At 38.5% G+C, this 13,612-nt stretch overlaps 1 protein-coding gene across 1 annotated transcript in view; it reads right to left on the reverse strand.

Annotated features, from left to right (window-relative positions):
- The window catches only part of CACNA2D3 (calcium voltage-gated channel auxiliary subunit alpha2delta 3), a 389,950-nt gene that overhangs the window by 88,593 nt on the left and 287,745 nt on the right, over positions 1-13,612 (reverse strand). Inside the window, exon 18 of the mRNA XM_053954145.1 lies at positions 4,565-4,648. Within this exon, the coding sequence (XP_053810120.1) occupies positions 4,565-4,648 (84 nt within the window). The remainder of the gene's footprint in view (positions 1-4,564; positions 4,649-13,612) is intronic.

Raw genomic sequence — 13,612 nt, forward strand, 5'->3', positions numbered from 1 at the left:
ACTATTCTGCTTAAGAATCTACGTTGGTCTGCATCCTTAACGGGCACCAGAAACTGCATCAAAAATTAACACTAGCCCACAAAAACCAGAATGGCAGCCCACTGGATCAGTTATGTGATCCAGGGGGAGCACACAGCCGCAGTGCTCTGCAATTCCCTCTGGTTGTCCATTGATGTCCAGGTGTACGCCCTAAAAGCTATTAAGTTTTAGCTCTGTAGTGGAAGCCCTAGGCCAGTCACAATTTTAACAACTGGCCCTGACCTCTCCACATCTTCCAAAAGACATTTTAAATCCCCTTCAAAAATGTGTTTCATTGCTTTATAAGCCAAAAATTCAGAGAAGCTAGGGAAAACAGACAACAAATGGAATAGGGTTTATATACAATGATTTAGCTGCTGCTCTGCAAGTTAAATCTGTTACTTTTTAGATCAAACACATTCTTTTCCTGTAACTTTTTCTTTCTACATGAGCTACAGGCTCCCAAGCCTGGGAGCTGCTAAGTGCCTGGCCCATCATCCCTCAAAACTCTGCCCTTAGCACACCTTGATGCTCCCTGCCTTCCTCCCAAAGGACACACAACCCCTCTCATAGATGAACATTCCATGATGGTGAAAAAAATGTAAAAAAACCAAGAACCATCCCCCAGGCCTGCAAGCCAAAATGACCATCAATGTCCCCAAGGATGAGGACAGGGTCTCTGGGCTAAAACTGAGGAAAGACAAGACAGGTGTTTTGAGAAATCCTCAGCCTTCAGGTTTTGAATTTGCCTATTCATCAGTTCACTTTAGGGAAGAAATAAAAAATCTGCTGTTTAACAGTTACACCATCCATAAGTGGAAATGTTTAATTTGAACACTCTTAGATTTACTAATGTAAGATGTGAGTTATTTTGCTTTTTGTGGGAAAAAGCACCTATAGATATATCACAGCTGTAATTTTCATTACAACTTGAAAATTCCACTATTACAAATCAATTTAGCATTTAAAATGCAGGAAAATATTGGCAAAATGAGCATTTCCATGTCTCTTCTATTGCATATCTATCTAAACACAATTTTGGACATCATGTTCCTGCTGAATAAATATCTGCTGTTCTACAGTACCTCATGCCAGATTGAGCAATTCAGTTGAGTTTTAATGAGAAATTGAGAAGACAAATATCAATGTGCTCTGCAGGCCGAGTTAATATGGAGGGGAAAGAGAATCACCAAACTTGCCAGTGAAATATCTAGTTTTATTCTCACAAACAAGTTGAGCACGGCTGACCTATCAAAACCTGCAAACTTTGCAGCTCTTTAAATTTAATTCTAGGGCATCTAGATTTGAATTAACAGTCTTACTCTTCTGTCAGTGAGTGTAAAAGAATAATTTTTAGCTGGAGGCATATATAAAATAAAGCATATATTTTACTGTAGATTTTTTTTAACAATACATAATAGGCAATTCTGGAAATAGTTTCCTATTTTAAGTTTTGTGGTTTTGGACTTGGAGAGCTGGTCTTAATTAACCATCTACTTTCTAACATTTACAGAACAGTTCCATTTATCTTTAACATGGTTTTCATTTTTCTCCTATTGGTGCCTGCAGTTGTCTAAGACCCATTCCTCCCACAAGCCTCAGGCAAGTCATAGATTAACTAAAAGGATCTCCAAACTCTCAGTAGTGTTTAAGATCAAGTCTGCATGTGGGATTTAGAGTTTTACTCTTCTCTTTTTTTTTTCCCCCTGCTTGCTGTGATTGCATTTCTTGGCTTTGTAATCTGGTTTCTCAGCTCTTCTGCAGTTTCATCTCTCTCCTCAAATGCATAAAATAAGCACTGCCTCAGCTGGCTTCAAGCCCCAAAACCTTCATTCATGGTCCTTTTTTTTAATTTGAAAAAAAAAAAAAAAAACATTTCATTCAGTTAGAAATTATAACAGAAGAATTTTAGGTGAAGTAACGAGAAAAAGGTTTCTATCCAAATTGAAAATTCTCCTCTTTGGTACTGTGTGCAAACCTTGCTGGAAGACACAGTTAACTTAACAAGCTCATGCTAAAATCTCTGTTTCTAATAAAATGCCTTAACAGCAAGATAGCAGGTATTGTTAACCTGGAAAATGAGCTGATACATTTATGACAACAATATTTCATGGTGAAAAAAATTCTAACCTTAGTTTGGCCACCTTTTCCTCATTGGATTACTGAAGAAAAGCCATGTCTTCACCTTTCAGAGTAATAAGCATTATTGCTCCTTCAACAGAATATCTTTCAATCAATTCCTTACAACTCAGTTTCACTGCTGCAGTATGAGATCATTCTATATTCTTGGAAAACTATGTAACCATGAAATTAATGTGGCAAAAAGTAAGAAAATGTCTTAATCAGCTTCTACGTAAGTGTTTCATGGGAGAAAAATATACCAGTAGTAGTCTATGTTGTTAAAAGCAGCTATATGAATACATTAATTCTTTGCCTCTGCAGTTGAATAAACAATGCTTTACTACTCAAGCTTGGAAAAAATCAAGAGCATCCAAAGCCTTCGGTGAAGGAGAGCCATGTGTAGCTTGTTTCTGTGTTACAATTAAAAATTCATTTTTTAGAAACATGTTTTATTGGTGAAAGAAAGATTCAGATGAAATGTATGTATATATTTTCCATCAAAATGTGAAATAAAATTTTTGTAGCCTTCAGATAAGACAAAGATCAATTTTTAAAAAAGTTTTCAGAAAATGTGATGGAGCTTAAGGGTCTCAATTAAAGGCAGTACTCAGGGAAAGCTTAATCTGGACTTTCATGTGTACTCAGATAGAATCTCAATTATAAATAAAACTTGACTTTCAATGTCACAGAAATAGTGCAATGTCCCATTATCTGAACTACTGAACTTCTGCTGAGATATGATTTAAAAAAAAAGAATTGAAAATGTGAAAATTACGCAGAGGAAGTAATGGAAGAAATAATAGTAATAAAGAAAAAAAGAAAACAAATCCAGGAGAAATAACAAGAAGAAAAATCATGAAGGTTTAAAGAAGAAAAATCATGAAGGTTTAAAATCTGTGTGTAACTACAACTATAACATTTGAAAGGACAGGGAAAATTTTAAAAGGTCATTAGCAGAGAAACAGGTTGAATAATAAATTATCAAAGTTAAGAGAATAAGCAGGGTATAAAACATGAGGCCAGTGAGATTGCCAAGACTGCAGAAAGCTGCTACAATATATGAAAATCTTATGAGGAAACCTTAAATAGTGTGTGCATAGAAAATGACACAAAGCTATAAAAACGTTGAAAAAGTTTGTGTGTGCACTCCAACACAAAACTGCAGCTTAGGAAGTGAAGTGGCCTCTGAGGAGAGGCCGAGGACAATCTATCACCTGGTGAAACAGACCTTGATAAAAACATAGATGAACTGCTTCACTATTCACCGAGGGGGTGGAGAGAGCGAGGAATGCAAGATATATATTTTGTAAGGGAGAAAGAAAATATAGACTCATGTCAGAACAAACATCAAGAAATTAGGACATCTGAAGACTGACAAGACTCCAGGGGCTGCTGTACGTGATCCATCCCAGATTTCGGAAGGACATGACACAGTAAATATGGGAACCTTCAGTGGATGTATTCAAACCTCTGGAAAAGTAGAGGTACGAGGGACTTGAGAGAAGCTAGCATAGGACTGATATTTGAGAAGGGATCCAGGAGACATCTATGAAAAATACAGACATGCAGTCGTGACTTTGGCAGGAGGGACCTCATGGGAAAAACTAAATTACGGGACAGAAAGGTGAACACCTGGAAAGTTACGATTTAATTAGGGACAGTCAGCACAGATTCACACAAAACGAATCATGCCTAACAAATCAGATTTATTGTGGAAGTGACAGAAAGAACAGGCAAAGGTTAAGCCATGGACATAAGGAAAGCTTTTGATACAGTACTGCAGAAAAGGCTAAGCCTGAAAGGTAAGAAAGAATAAGATAAAGAGCAAACTACAGAGTAGATGGAGCAGTGAAAAATTAGGTTAATGGAAAGCATTGTGTGATAGACACAGAAATCATGCTCCTGCAGCTACCCATGTGTCTGAAATTAGAGTTTGGAGTGAAACTCTGCTCTGCATATAGGTCAAAGAATCCAATTTTGTTTATTTATCTGATGTTTTTTGACTTTGTACATTAAGTAAAAACCTGCCATTTACTTCCATTAAGGAAAAAAGGATCTCATGGAAAGAAGTTCAGCTAATTTCTGAGTTTCATCAGTTGTCTGGGCCAGCCCTGAGGAGACATTCTATTTCTGTTTCTGGTGCTATATTTGCTATCCAGCACAAATACACAATGGGATGCATGGAGACTGCAAGGGTGATGAGTTTTACCAAAAATACAAAGAGTCTGTGTTTGTGGTATATGCATACATAAGGAAGAAGCAATGCACAACAGTTATAAAATTCTGAATTAAATAAAAGGGTCTATTGTCCTTCCCTTCCTGAGAGCAGTCAGGTGGCCTCTCTAATGACTACTTAAACAGTTTCCAGGTACAGTAGTGGGATGCAACAACGTCTTCTGACAGGGTTTTAAAACACATCCCTTACCACATCATCTCTGTCTTCCCACTCCACCTCAGAAAGATCCACACTACTGTAGTTGGGCTTTCTTCGTTTCTTCCCCTCTTCATACTGGTACAAAAAAGGTGGAATAGTTAGCACATCCTGTTTTATTTGCACAATGATTTTAACATCAGAAGCTTTAAAAAAATTCTAAATGCATGCTGATGGTCTGCAATACATTTAGCAGTAGGTAGCTTGATTCACACAAAGTGCACCATACTGCTGCATAAATGCTCGCTGTGAACTAAAAACCTAAAACTCGTGGTCATTTGCATGATCTCTTGCCATGATGCAGAGCTTTTCTTGATAGACACACAGGGAGGTCAAAATCAGCTGTTGTACTTTCTTCTCCCCATATGGAAAATACACAAGACCTTGGATCTTGAAGTTTATGTTAAATATCTCCAACTGGCTCTTTCAGCTGTACAGGAAGTTATATTTACTATAATCTTATCAACAAAATGTTTACCCATTTCACTTCAAACAAGATAAGATGCAAGTCTTTGGGAAGTATGGTGTTAGCATTTGCTGATATTTCATTTTATCTACAACTTTATGGGGAAAAGTAACATAGTAATAATGATAATGTAGGGGGTTTTATCACTCCTTACTGTTATGCTGTAAATTGCACATTTAAAATAAACATTCTCGTGACAAATTAATTTGACACTGAGGTGTTTATAACGTGGGAAATTCTGCCCTCTGCTGAACACTGAAAATCAGCCTCAGTGCAACCACACAAACCTGGCTCAGTGGAAGAAAGTAGTACTTAGAAAGACCTGTGAATAAAGAATCTGACTGGATAAGTAAAATTAGGAGACTACATTTGAAAAAAAGAGTAAATCTGGGAGAGGATTGGCATAATGTGTAATCCAGTCTTTTATCAAGAGAAACCACAAGTCTCTTTATGAGGTACGACAGGAGACATTGTGATGTGTGAAATATCCCCAAATTGCTTTTGTGACTCCTCAGCAGCACCAGAAGGATTGAAACTGTACCTGTAAGGGAATATATATCGTTGATTCTCCTCCCTCAGGCCAGGGCCAACTACACCATAAACCAAACCTGTCAGTGCTTGAGACAAGCAATTCATCACCACAGCCAGCGGTGCAGGCGCTTTCCATCACGTTCTGCAGATTACACAGAGACCAAGGGAAAGCCTTGCTCTCTGAGCATTAAGAGGGTTGTTCCCATCCTTTTTCCTCTCCGAATTAAAAATCCTCATATAAATCCCACAGTTGCTTTTGTAGACCACAATACTTAAAAATAGGTACAAAAATCTCCCTGAACAGAAAACTTTTAAAATTATCGAGTACAGCTTCATAAGCACAAAGAGATTTTGAGATGTAACACTGCAAAGTTTCTCCCAGCATGGACTTCACTGAGCTTCCTTAATTTCTGCTCATAAAATATTAGATACTACAATTTCTCTTACAGATAGTTCTTTTAGGAAATTCTGTAGGGTAAAATCCCAAGAATTCTCATTCTTTTGCATAAAAAATTCCTAGTAACTCTACTGGTGTAAGTTCTGAGAAGTGATGCAGATGCAATTGAAAAGTATTTTCATGTGCTTTCCTTACCCTCTGCTAAAACCTGCTGTTCTTGTAACAAGGTTGTCTACTTCTTGTCTGCTACGATTCAACAGATGGGTAGAGAGATGTAAAGAACTTCTGCTTTCAGCACGTGTTCATACTCCAGACTTTGAATTCAGGCAGCTCAGTCCTACAGATTAATTTTTGCTCTGTGATAGCCAGAGAGATAACTATACCCAAACACTGAAGTACAAAATTTGCAGCCAATATAATTAAATCTCACAAGAATAACATATGAGAGGATAACATCCCATTCATTACTAGGGCTTGATTTCTCTAGCTGTGTTTTACAAGTCTTTCATTATGGCTGCAGCTATATCAATATTATCTTTAATCTTCCCAGGGAGTAACTACATTTATTCTCAGTGGCTACACCAATTAACCAAATAAATCTTTGATCTGATTTAGTCATTCTAGTATAGAAATGGTTACAGCCAAGCTCTGAAATACTGAGAGCTGAACAGTGTTACAAAAGACATGAGCTGGGATCTTCTGAGTAGAGCAAACAGCTCCTGTACTGATTCCAATGTTTAATTACATCCTGCCTCACAGATGTTGAAGAGCTTCTGGGCTATACTGCATTCTCAGACATGTGCAGACCCTTATTTAGAATAAGAAAAGTTGATCTTGTGTGTCTGACAGCAGAAGCAGGCTTCAAACCCCAGGCAAACCATTAGCATCATATTATGAGACTGGTATTTATTTTAATCATATAGATTCCACACCTTGCACTCAGAGAGCAAAAACCAAAAACCAAAAGCAAACAAATGAAGATCTGGATAAAACATCCAAAGTTCTGCAGAAAAGAATCAGGAGCATTTGTGTCTTAAAAATTCATAAAAGAAGACACAAAGCCAAAATCCCAATGGTCAAGCAAGAGTTAGGCTCTATAAGCATTCAAAGGAATTGCAAGTGCACTTAAATGCATTTAGGACAGGAACTAATGTTCTTCATTAAAATATCATCATATTCCCAGCAGTAAAATTACATTATGCTCATGTAAACAGGGCATCAAACACCAATGCAAGCAGATCAGATATAAAATACTTCATAAAAGTAATGTTGAAATGTCCATTCTACTCTAGCTTCTTTCTGGTTTTATTGCTTAACTAATTTCTTAGTAAAAGTTATTCGTGGACTGAAGCAATTCCCCCGTTTTTAAAAATAACATTCATCTATATCTTCTTCTCTGGTAGCAAACCTAATCTAACTTTTTATCTCTGAGGCTCCTGGGTAAAGTATAAAATGCTGATTGAAGCCTGAAGCCAAATCCTTCTGCAAGATTACTATAAAGCATTGAAAAAAATCATTAAGGGACCCATTGGGAAAGATAGAAACTAGGAATTCTACCAAATTACTCTGATTTAAGTACAGGAGAAAAAGAGCTAGATTTAAAATGTGTGCTGCTAATCTTTGGTTTATATAAAATATGAGGTGATATTATATAGCAGTTAACCCCAGGGAGGAAAAAAAAATACTGAAAAGTGTTAAATATCTGGACTGCAAAAGAAGAAACTTTTGGTCCGCTCAAAACTACAGGATGGTTCTAACTTATTGTTTGTGGGAAAACACATGATTTGGTTTTTTCCATTAGAATGAGCTTTATCATATCTTACTCAGTATCTTTTGTTTGAGGCTGGGCCAGACTCTTACAGCATTGGATGATTCAAACGTGTGACGTGTGTTGCTGAAGACTGAGCCACACTTTTTCACCACCCTGTACACAACCATTTACATGTGCCATTATTAAACTCTTTGCTTTGATTTTCTTTTTTTGAATTTTTTTTTAACACAAGCAGTCCCAAACCATCTGCCTTGAATATGAGCAGCCACGTGTTTATAGAGTCAGAGTGTAGCAATCTGATCAAGGACAGGGCAAGCTACATCTTAACAGCTGCAGTCTTGGGTCTAAGGTGATTGGAATTTCTCAGACGTGCTCCATCTGGGTAATGGGGAGATGGGAGAGAGGAAGTTGCTGTGATAGCAACCTTGGAAGCATCACCAGATTTTAATGAATTTTCTAAGCCACAATGTGGAATCATCTATGAGAAAAGCGCCTACTAAAAAACAACCAAAACCTAGAGAGGTGAAATAATTTCAAGGAATACCTCTCCATTGCCAAACTACTAATGTGTACAAAAGTAAGGAATTAGGTACTGAAAAAACTCCTCCAATTTTAAAACATAGCATCATTCAATGACGTTTCATGCTTTTGAACTAGCACTTCAAAATTTGGATAATGTATTAATCTCATCAGGTGTATTAATCTCATCAGCCTTTCAGAATGACCCCTGTTTCTTTTGTTTAGAGGAAACAAGTGAAAATATGCAAATACATTTTGCTGAGTTTGAATTCTACATAATAAAATTCTGCACAATAAAATTGTTTCTATAACTAACTTGCACTAAGCCATTCTACAAAGGTATTCTTATCTACAAAGTCTGATAGAAATCTTGAATAAACAAATATCAGAGGAAAAGCAAAATTAACTAAAATTACACACTGTTCCACACAGCTTTAAATAAGCAGGCAGAGGTTGTAAGCACTTATTTGCAGTTCCCTGGTCTGGGCAGTTATTCAGCTCCCTCCCCTCCCTCAGACTCTGCACACTAAAGCTGCCACTTATTTATTGTCTGGGGTACCTCTGACTGCCATGCAAAGTCTGCAGCTTTTGGGGTGGAAATCGCATCAGCCCTGACTTCCTTCACCAGCCCTCCCAGCACAAGCTGCTGCTCTGTCCCACTGCAGGGACTGTGCAGAGGGAAAGTGTGATTTCAAAACAAACAAACAAATAAAACAACAAAAAAACCCCAAACAACCAAACCAACAATAGAAGTGAAAAATCCCCTTCCCTGCTTCACCTGTGTATAACCTGGTAATACAACATCACCCCCAGTGACTGAGCTTTCATTCTCCATGTGCTACTTAGCTCCAAAACATTCTGCCTGGGGATACATGTGAAGCAGCATCTTAATCTAAATCACTGTTGCTTGGCCTTTAAGCTCTTTATTTCACTTGGACTACTTTTTTCTCTGCTCACATGGTCCTGTTTTGTTATTCGTGATACTTCAATTTCACAGTTTCCATCCAGCCTGCAACTTCAAATGATTTCTTATTGATCTGCACTTAGCCTTGAATCTACAGAACACTGATTGGTGTTCAGTCAAAACCCAAAGTTTGTTTCAAACATCACAAACAAACAAACCTCCTTAGTTTAATATTAAAAAGGTAGCACCTTGATTCTCTTAGGAAAATAGGAAAAACAACTTCCCTGTCCAAAGACAGATTTTCATGACCAGCCTATTATTTAAGATGTTAATCCAGAATTTCCTAGGTTATGGTTGTAGTAAAAAACAATTATTTTGGATTGATTGTCCATCCAGATGGTAGTGAAAAATTGCTGCACTATAAAATTTACAGAAATACTGAAAAGAGAAGTTGAAAACAGGAGCCATGTCATTTTCTAGGGAAAAGAGAATAATGTAATTCTAGGTTTCCAGGCAGAGAAAAAGTAGAAACTATTAGATGTGCCATGTACACAGGAGAACCCTCTAGCAAAACAATAGAAGAAAACAGTTCTTATGCCACGTGTGTAAACTAACTCCGTCCATTCACCCTCCTAATATGCATTTGCTTTTCTAACAGTGCAGTAATGTTTAAAATGATAAAGCAATATGGAAATACATACAGTGAAGTAAAAGTCAATACAAAATACCAGCTTTAAGTCCCACACCTTGAGCCTGGCCAAGGAGTTCATCAGCTGAGCTCAGGTTCTCAGGTGGATTGCAGTCAATTATCACAGAAACATGGATGTGATTTACTCCACTGAAGAAAACAACCCCTCTATTTGGGATTTTATTTGCATTCTCGGGATTTATCATTTGGGATTATGTAAAACTGGCAGCTGCTTATAATTATTTGGGGTTCGAGTAGAAATAATTAAAAACATCTGCCTTTATCTTAATACTACCAGACTTAAACCCATGAGCTCAGTTATACCTAACTTCAAAGCTGAAAGCAAAGAATAAAAGAAAGCTTCGCATATTGCTAACAAATTTTCAGTGATTCATTTATATGTACAACCAGTTATTCAACAGCCTTCAAACCTTTAATTATCTTTTAAATATATGTAATTTTGCACTTCTAATTAGATAGCAATTTAATGCTCTCACAGGGATTCAGATGGGCTGTCTTTTTTGAAATGTAAACTCCAATAGGAATAATCATTGGCATTCAAGTGATTGAATTCTTCAGTTATTTAAATGAACGTGAGGCATTTACACTGCTCAAATCATTTAAATATTCTGCTGTCAGCTACAGCTGTAGAGTTTTATGGAGTCAATGAATAAAGCAAGGGTAAGTGTAGGTTATCTCACGTTCCAGGCGGGACTCCCCAGAGAGGAATGAGATTTGCTGCTTCTGAAAGGCTAACACAGCTTAAGTGGGGCATTAATGTTTCCCCTGACACTCGGATTTCTCTGTTTTTCTATATTAAGAGAAACAAATTTTCTCAAAATTTACAGCTACAAAAGACTTAATACCAATCTAGAATCTTCAAACACTCCAGGTCCTTCAGCTTAACGCAACACAAGGTGACAACTGACATTCTAAGGATGAAATGGGAGCTCACTCAGGCACCTGAACCACCAAATATATTTTGGTGAGGGCACTGCAATATTACACAAAGGCTTTGATTTCTAGGTGTTACTTTCCCAATCAAGACTGATCAAGTTAAAGATGTGCATCCTTGTATAGAAAGGCATCAGTTGAATCCATTTACAGTGGTAAGAGCATTCACAAACAGCCATTCATAAACCCCATTACAAGTCTTAGAGAGCTTATTTTGAGAGTAAGAATAAATGTCTCAATCTTCTCAGAGATAGAGGATTTTGATTTAAACCCAGAAATATTGAAAAATCTTTAGTAAGCAGGGATGCTATTATATTAATTCATAAATCATAACACATTTTTAACCTCAGATTTATTTTTAGAATGTAAATAAAATATGCATTTTTATTCAAGAACATATGCATTTGTCTTTAAATGCATATTTTCTTAGGAAACTCAGGCTCCTTGTTCAGGAACTCTGAGTATTCTACCCTAGTAATTACTGGAAAAAACCAAACCCTGTTCCACTCCCTGAACAAAAATACAACTCCCATTGCTAGCCATGAATCAAAAAAGCCACGGACTTCCTAAAAATTGGTAGCAACCTTGTATTATTTATTGAAAATCACAGCCACATCAGAGCTGAGAGGCAACAGCACAAACCCCTAACACCAGGTAAGGTTCACAATAGTGCTGATCTGTGACTGTGGCTGACACTTATCTTCCAGGGACATTCCTTAATTTCTCTGCAATCCCACTACACTTCCCAAAGAAAGCAGTTTTCCTCTGGCACCAGCCTTTAACAACTGCAGAATGACAGTGGCAGTAATGGGCAATTAACCACAATTAATATAGTAGCTGTTTTCAAGGGCAGTAAAATGTATTTATCCCTTGTTTCTCATTTTTCCTTTACATTCAGTAAACTCGTTTCTTTGGCAAACTGTAACATCATCAACATGACATATTTTCATTTTAAAATCTAACAGTGTAACACCTGGCACACACAACAAGTGTAAAGAGGTTCCTGAAAAGCAGATTAAATCTGCCATGATCACAAATGAGGAAGACTGTGTCCTCATGTGCCCATTTCAATACAGGTAGGGAGCCTCATACACCAACTTAAGAAAAAACTGAAAATTCACTTTTGAACTCCCAATTTTTTTTTTTTTTTATTAGCAGTAGGTTGCGGTTTTCAACAGAATATAAAATTACAAGTTACATCACACAACTGAAAATATTCTCTCGTGGAAAATAAAATACCACTCTGTAAAATAAAGACTTTTGGTCAAACTCAGCATATAGGAGCATTCTGATGTATTAAAGCAGTATTTAAAAAAGGGGGTTTTCCCATCAGCTACACTTTATGGCATTCCCACTGGGGTGCTTTTGGTAGGGGAGGAGACTTAAAAAGGGCATAATACAGGAAAATGTGCAATGGATGCACTTCAGCTATGTAACAAAAGTAAAAATAAAATAAGGTGAAAAGGGAGGAGAGGAGAGGAGAGGAGAGGAGAGGAGAGGAGAGGAGAGGAGAGGAGAGGAGAGGAGAGGAGAGGAGAGGAGAGGAGAGGAGAGGAGAGGAGAGGAGAGGAGAGGAGAGGAGAGGAGAGGAGAGGAGAGAGGAGAGGAGAGGAGAGGAGAGGAGAGGAGAGGAGAGGAGAGGAGAGGAGAGGAGAGGAGAGGAGAGGAGAGGAGAGGAGAGGAGAGGAGAGAGGAGAGGAGAGGAGAGGAGAGGAGAGGAGAGGAGAGGAGAGGAGAGGAGAGGAGAGGAGAGGAGAGGAGAGGAGAGGAGAGGAGAGGAGAGGAGAGGAGAGGAGAGGAGATAAAAGAAGAGAAAAGAAGAGAAAAGAAGAGAAAAGAAGAGAAAAGAAGAGAAAAGAAGAGAAAAGAAGAGAAAAGAAGAGAAAAGAAGAGAAAAGAAGAGAAAAGAAGAGAAAAGAAGAGAAAAGAGACAGAGAGCGGGTTTCAGCTGTGCCGCGATCCGGAGGCCGCGAAGGCAGCGGGCGGAGCCCCGGGCCGGGGCAGCGCCCTGGGCGGGGCTGCGGCGCCACCTGCCGGCCGCCGCCCTGCACTGCAGCGGCGGGCAGCGCCGGGATGTCCCCGTGTCCCCCCGAGCCATTCCCGAGGGACCCTCGCTCCCCGCCGCCCTGCTTTATCGGCTTGTTTGTCGCGACTCATCGCCCCACTAACGTCTTGTGAAGAACGGAACCAAAAGGTTCTTTCTGGTCCCTCTGTGGCCTGTGGAAGCTCCCGGGCAGCGCTCCCGCAGCCTGTGCCGCAGCCGCTCGGGAATCAGCGAGCGCCTTCCTCTCCTTCCTGCAAGCCAACCACGAGTCCCCAACCCGTCAGCCACAGCGAAAGCCAAGTTTATTCAAAAAAACCAGTGGAAGAATCAGGAGATGAAGTCTCCCAGAAAAGCATTTTTAAATATAAACCCAATAGTATAATCAGCACAAAAATGCAGCCAGCTTAATGGCTACATACCCTGCTCAGGGTTAGATAAAGATCTGGTGCAGCAGGAAGCATTCTGTGCTGTTTGCTAGCCTGCCTCTCTGCTCTGTGTCCCAGAAGACAATTCCTTAAAAAGCAGTTCATCAGCTCCAGAACTACAGATATGGGGTTAGGAACTCAGGAATTCAGTAATATTCTAGTTTTACATCACTGCTGGGAAATATAACAACAGGATAAACCAGAGTGGATCAAATCAGTAATCAATGAGACATGAATGTAAATCTAAGACAGAAATAATTTTAGAGGGTATCTTTAGTGAATTATCTAATTCCAGATCTACGGCCTATTTTCACATAATTATTGTCACAAATTCCATGGAATA

The sequence above is a fragment of the Vidua chalybeata genome, chromosome 12 (assembly GCF_026979565.1).
Source record: "Vidua chalybeata isolate OUT-0048 chromosome 12, bVidCha1 merged haplotype, whole genome shotgun sequence".
In the NCBI taxonomy this organism is placed as follows: domain Eukaryota; kingdom Metazoa; phylum Chordata; class Aves; order Passeriformes; family Viduidae; genus Vidua; species Vidua chalybeata.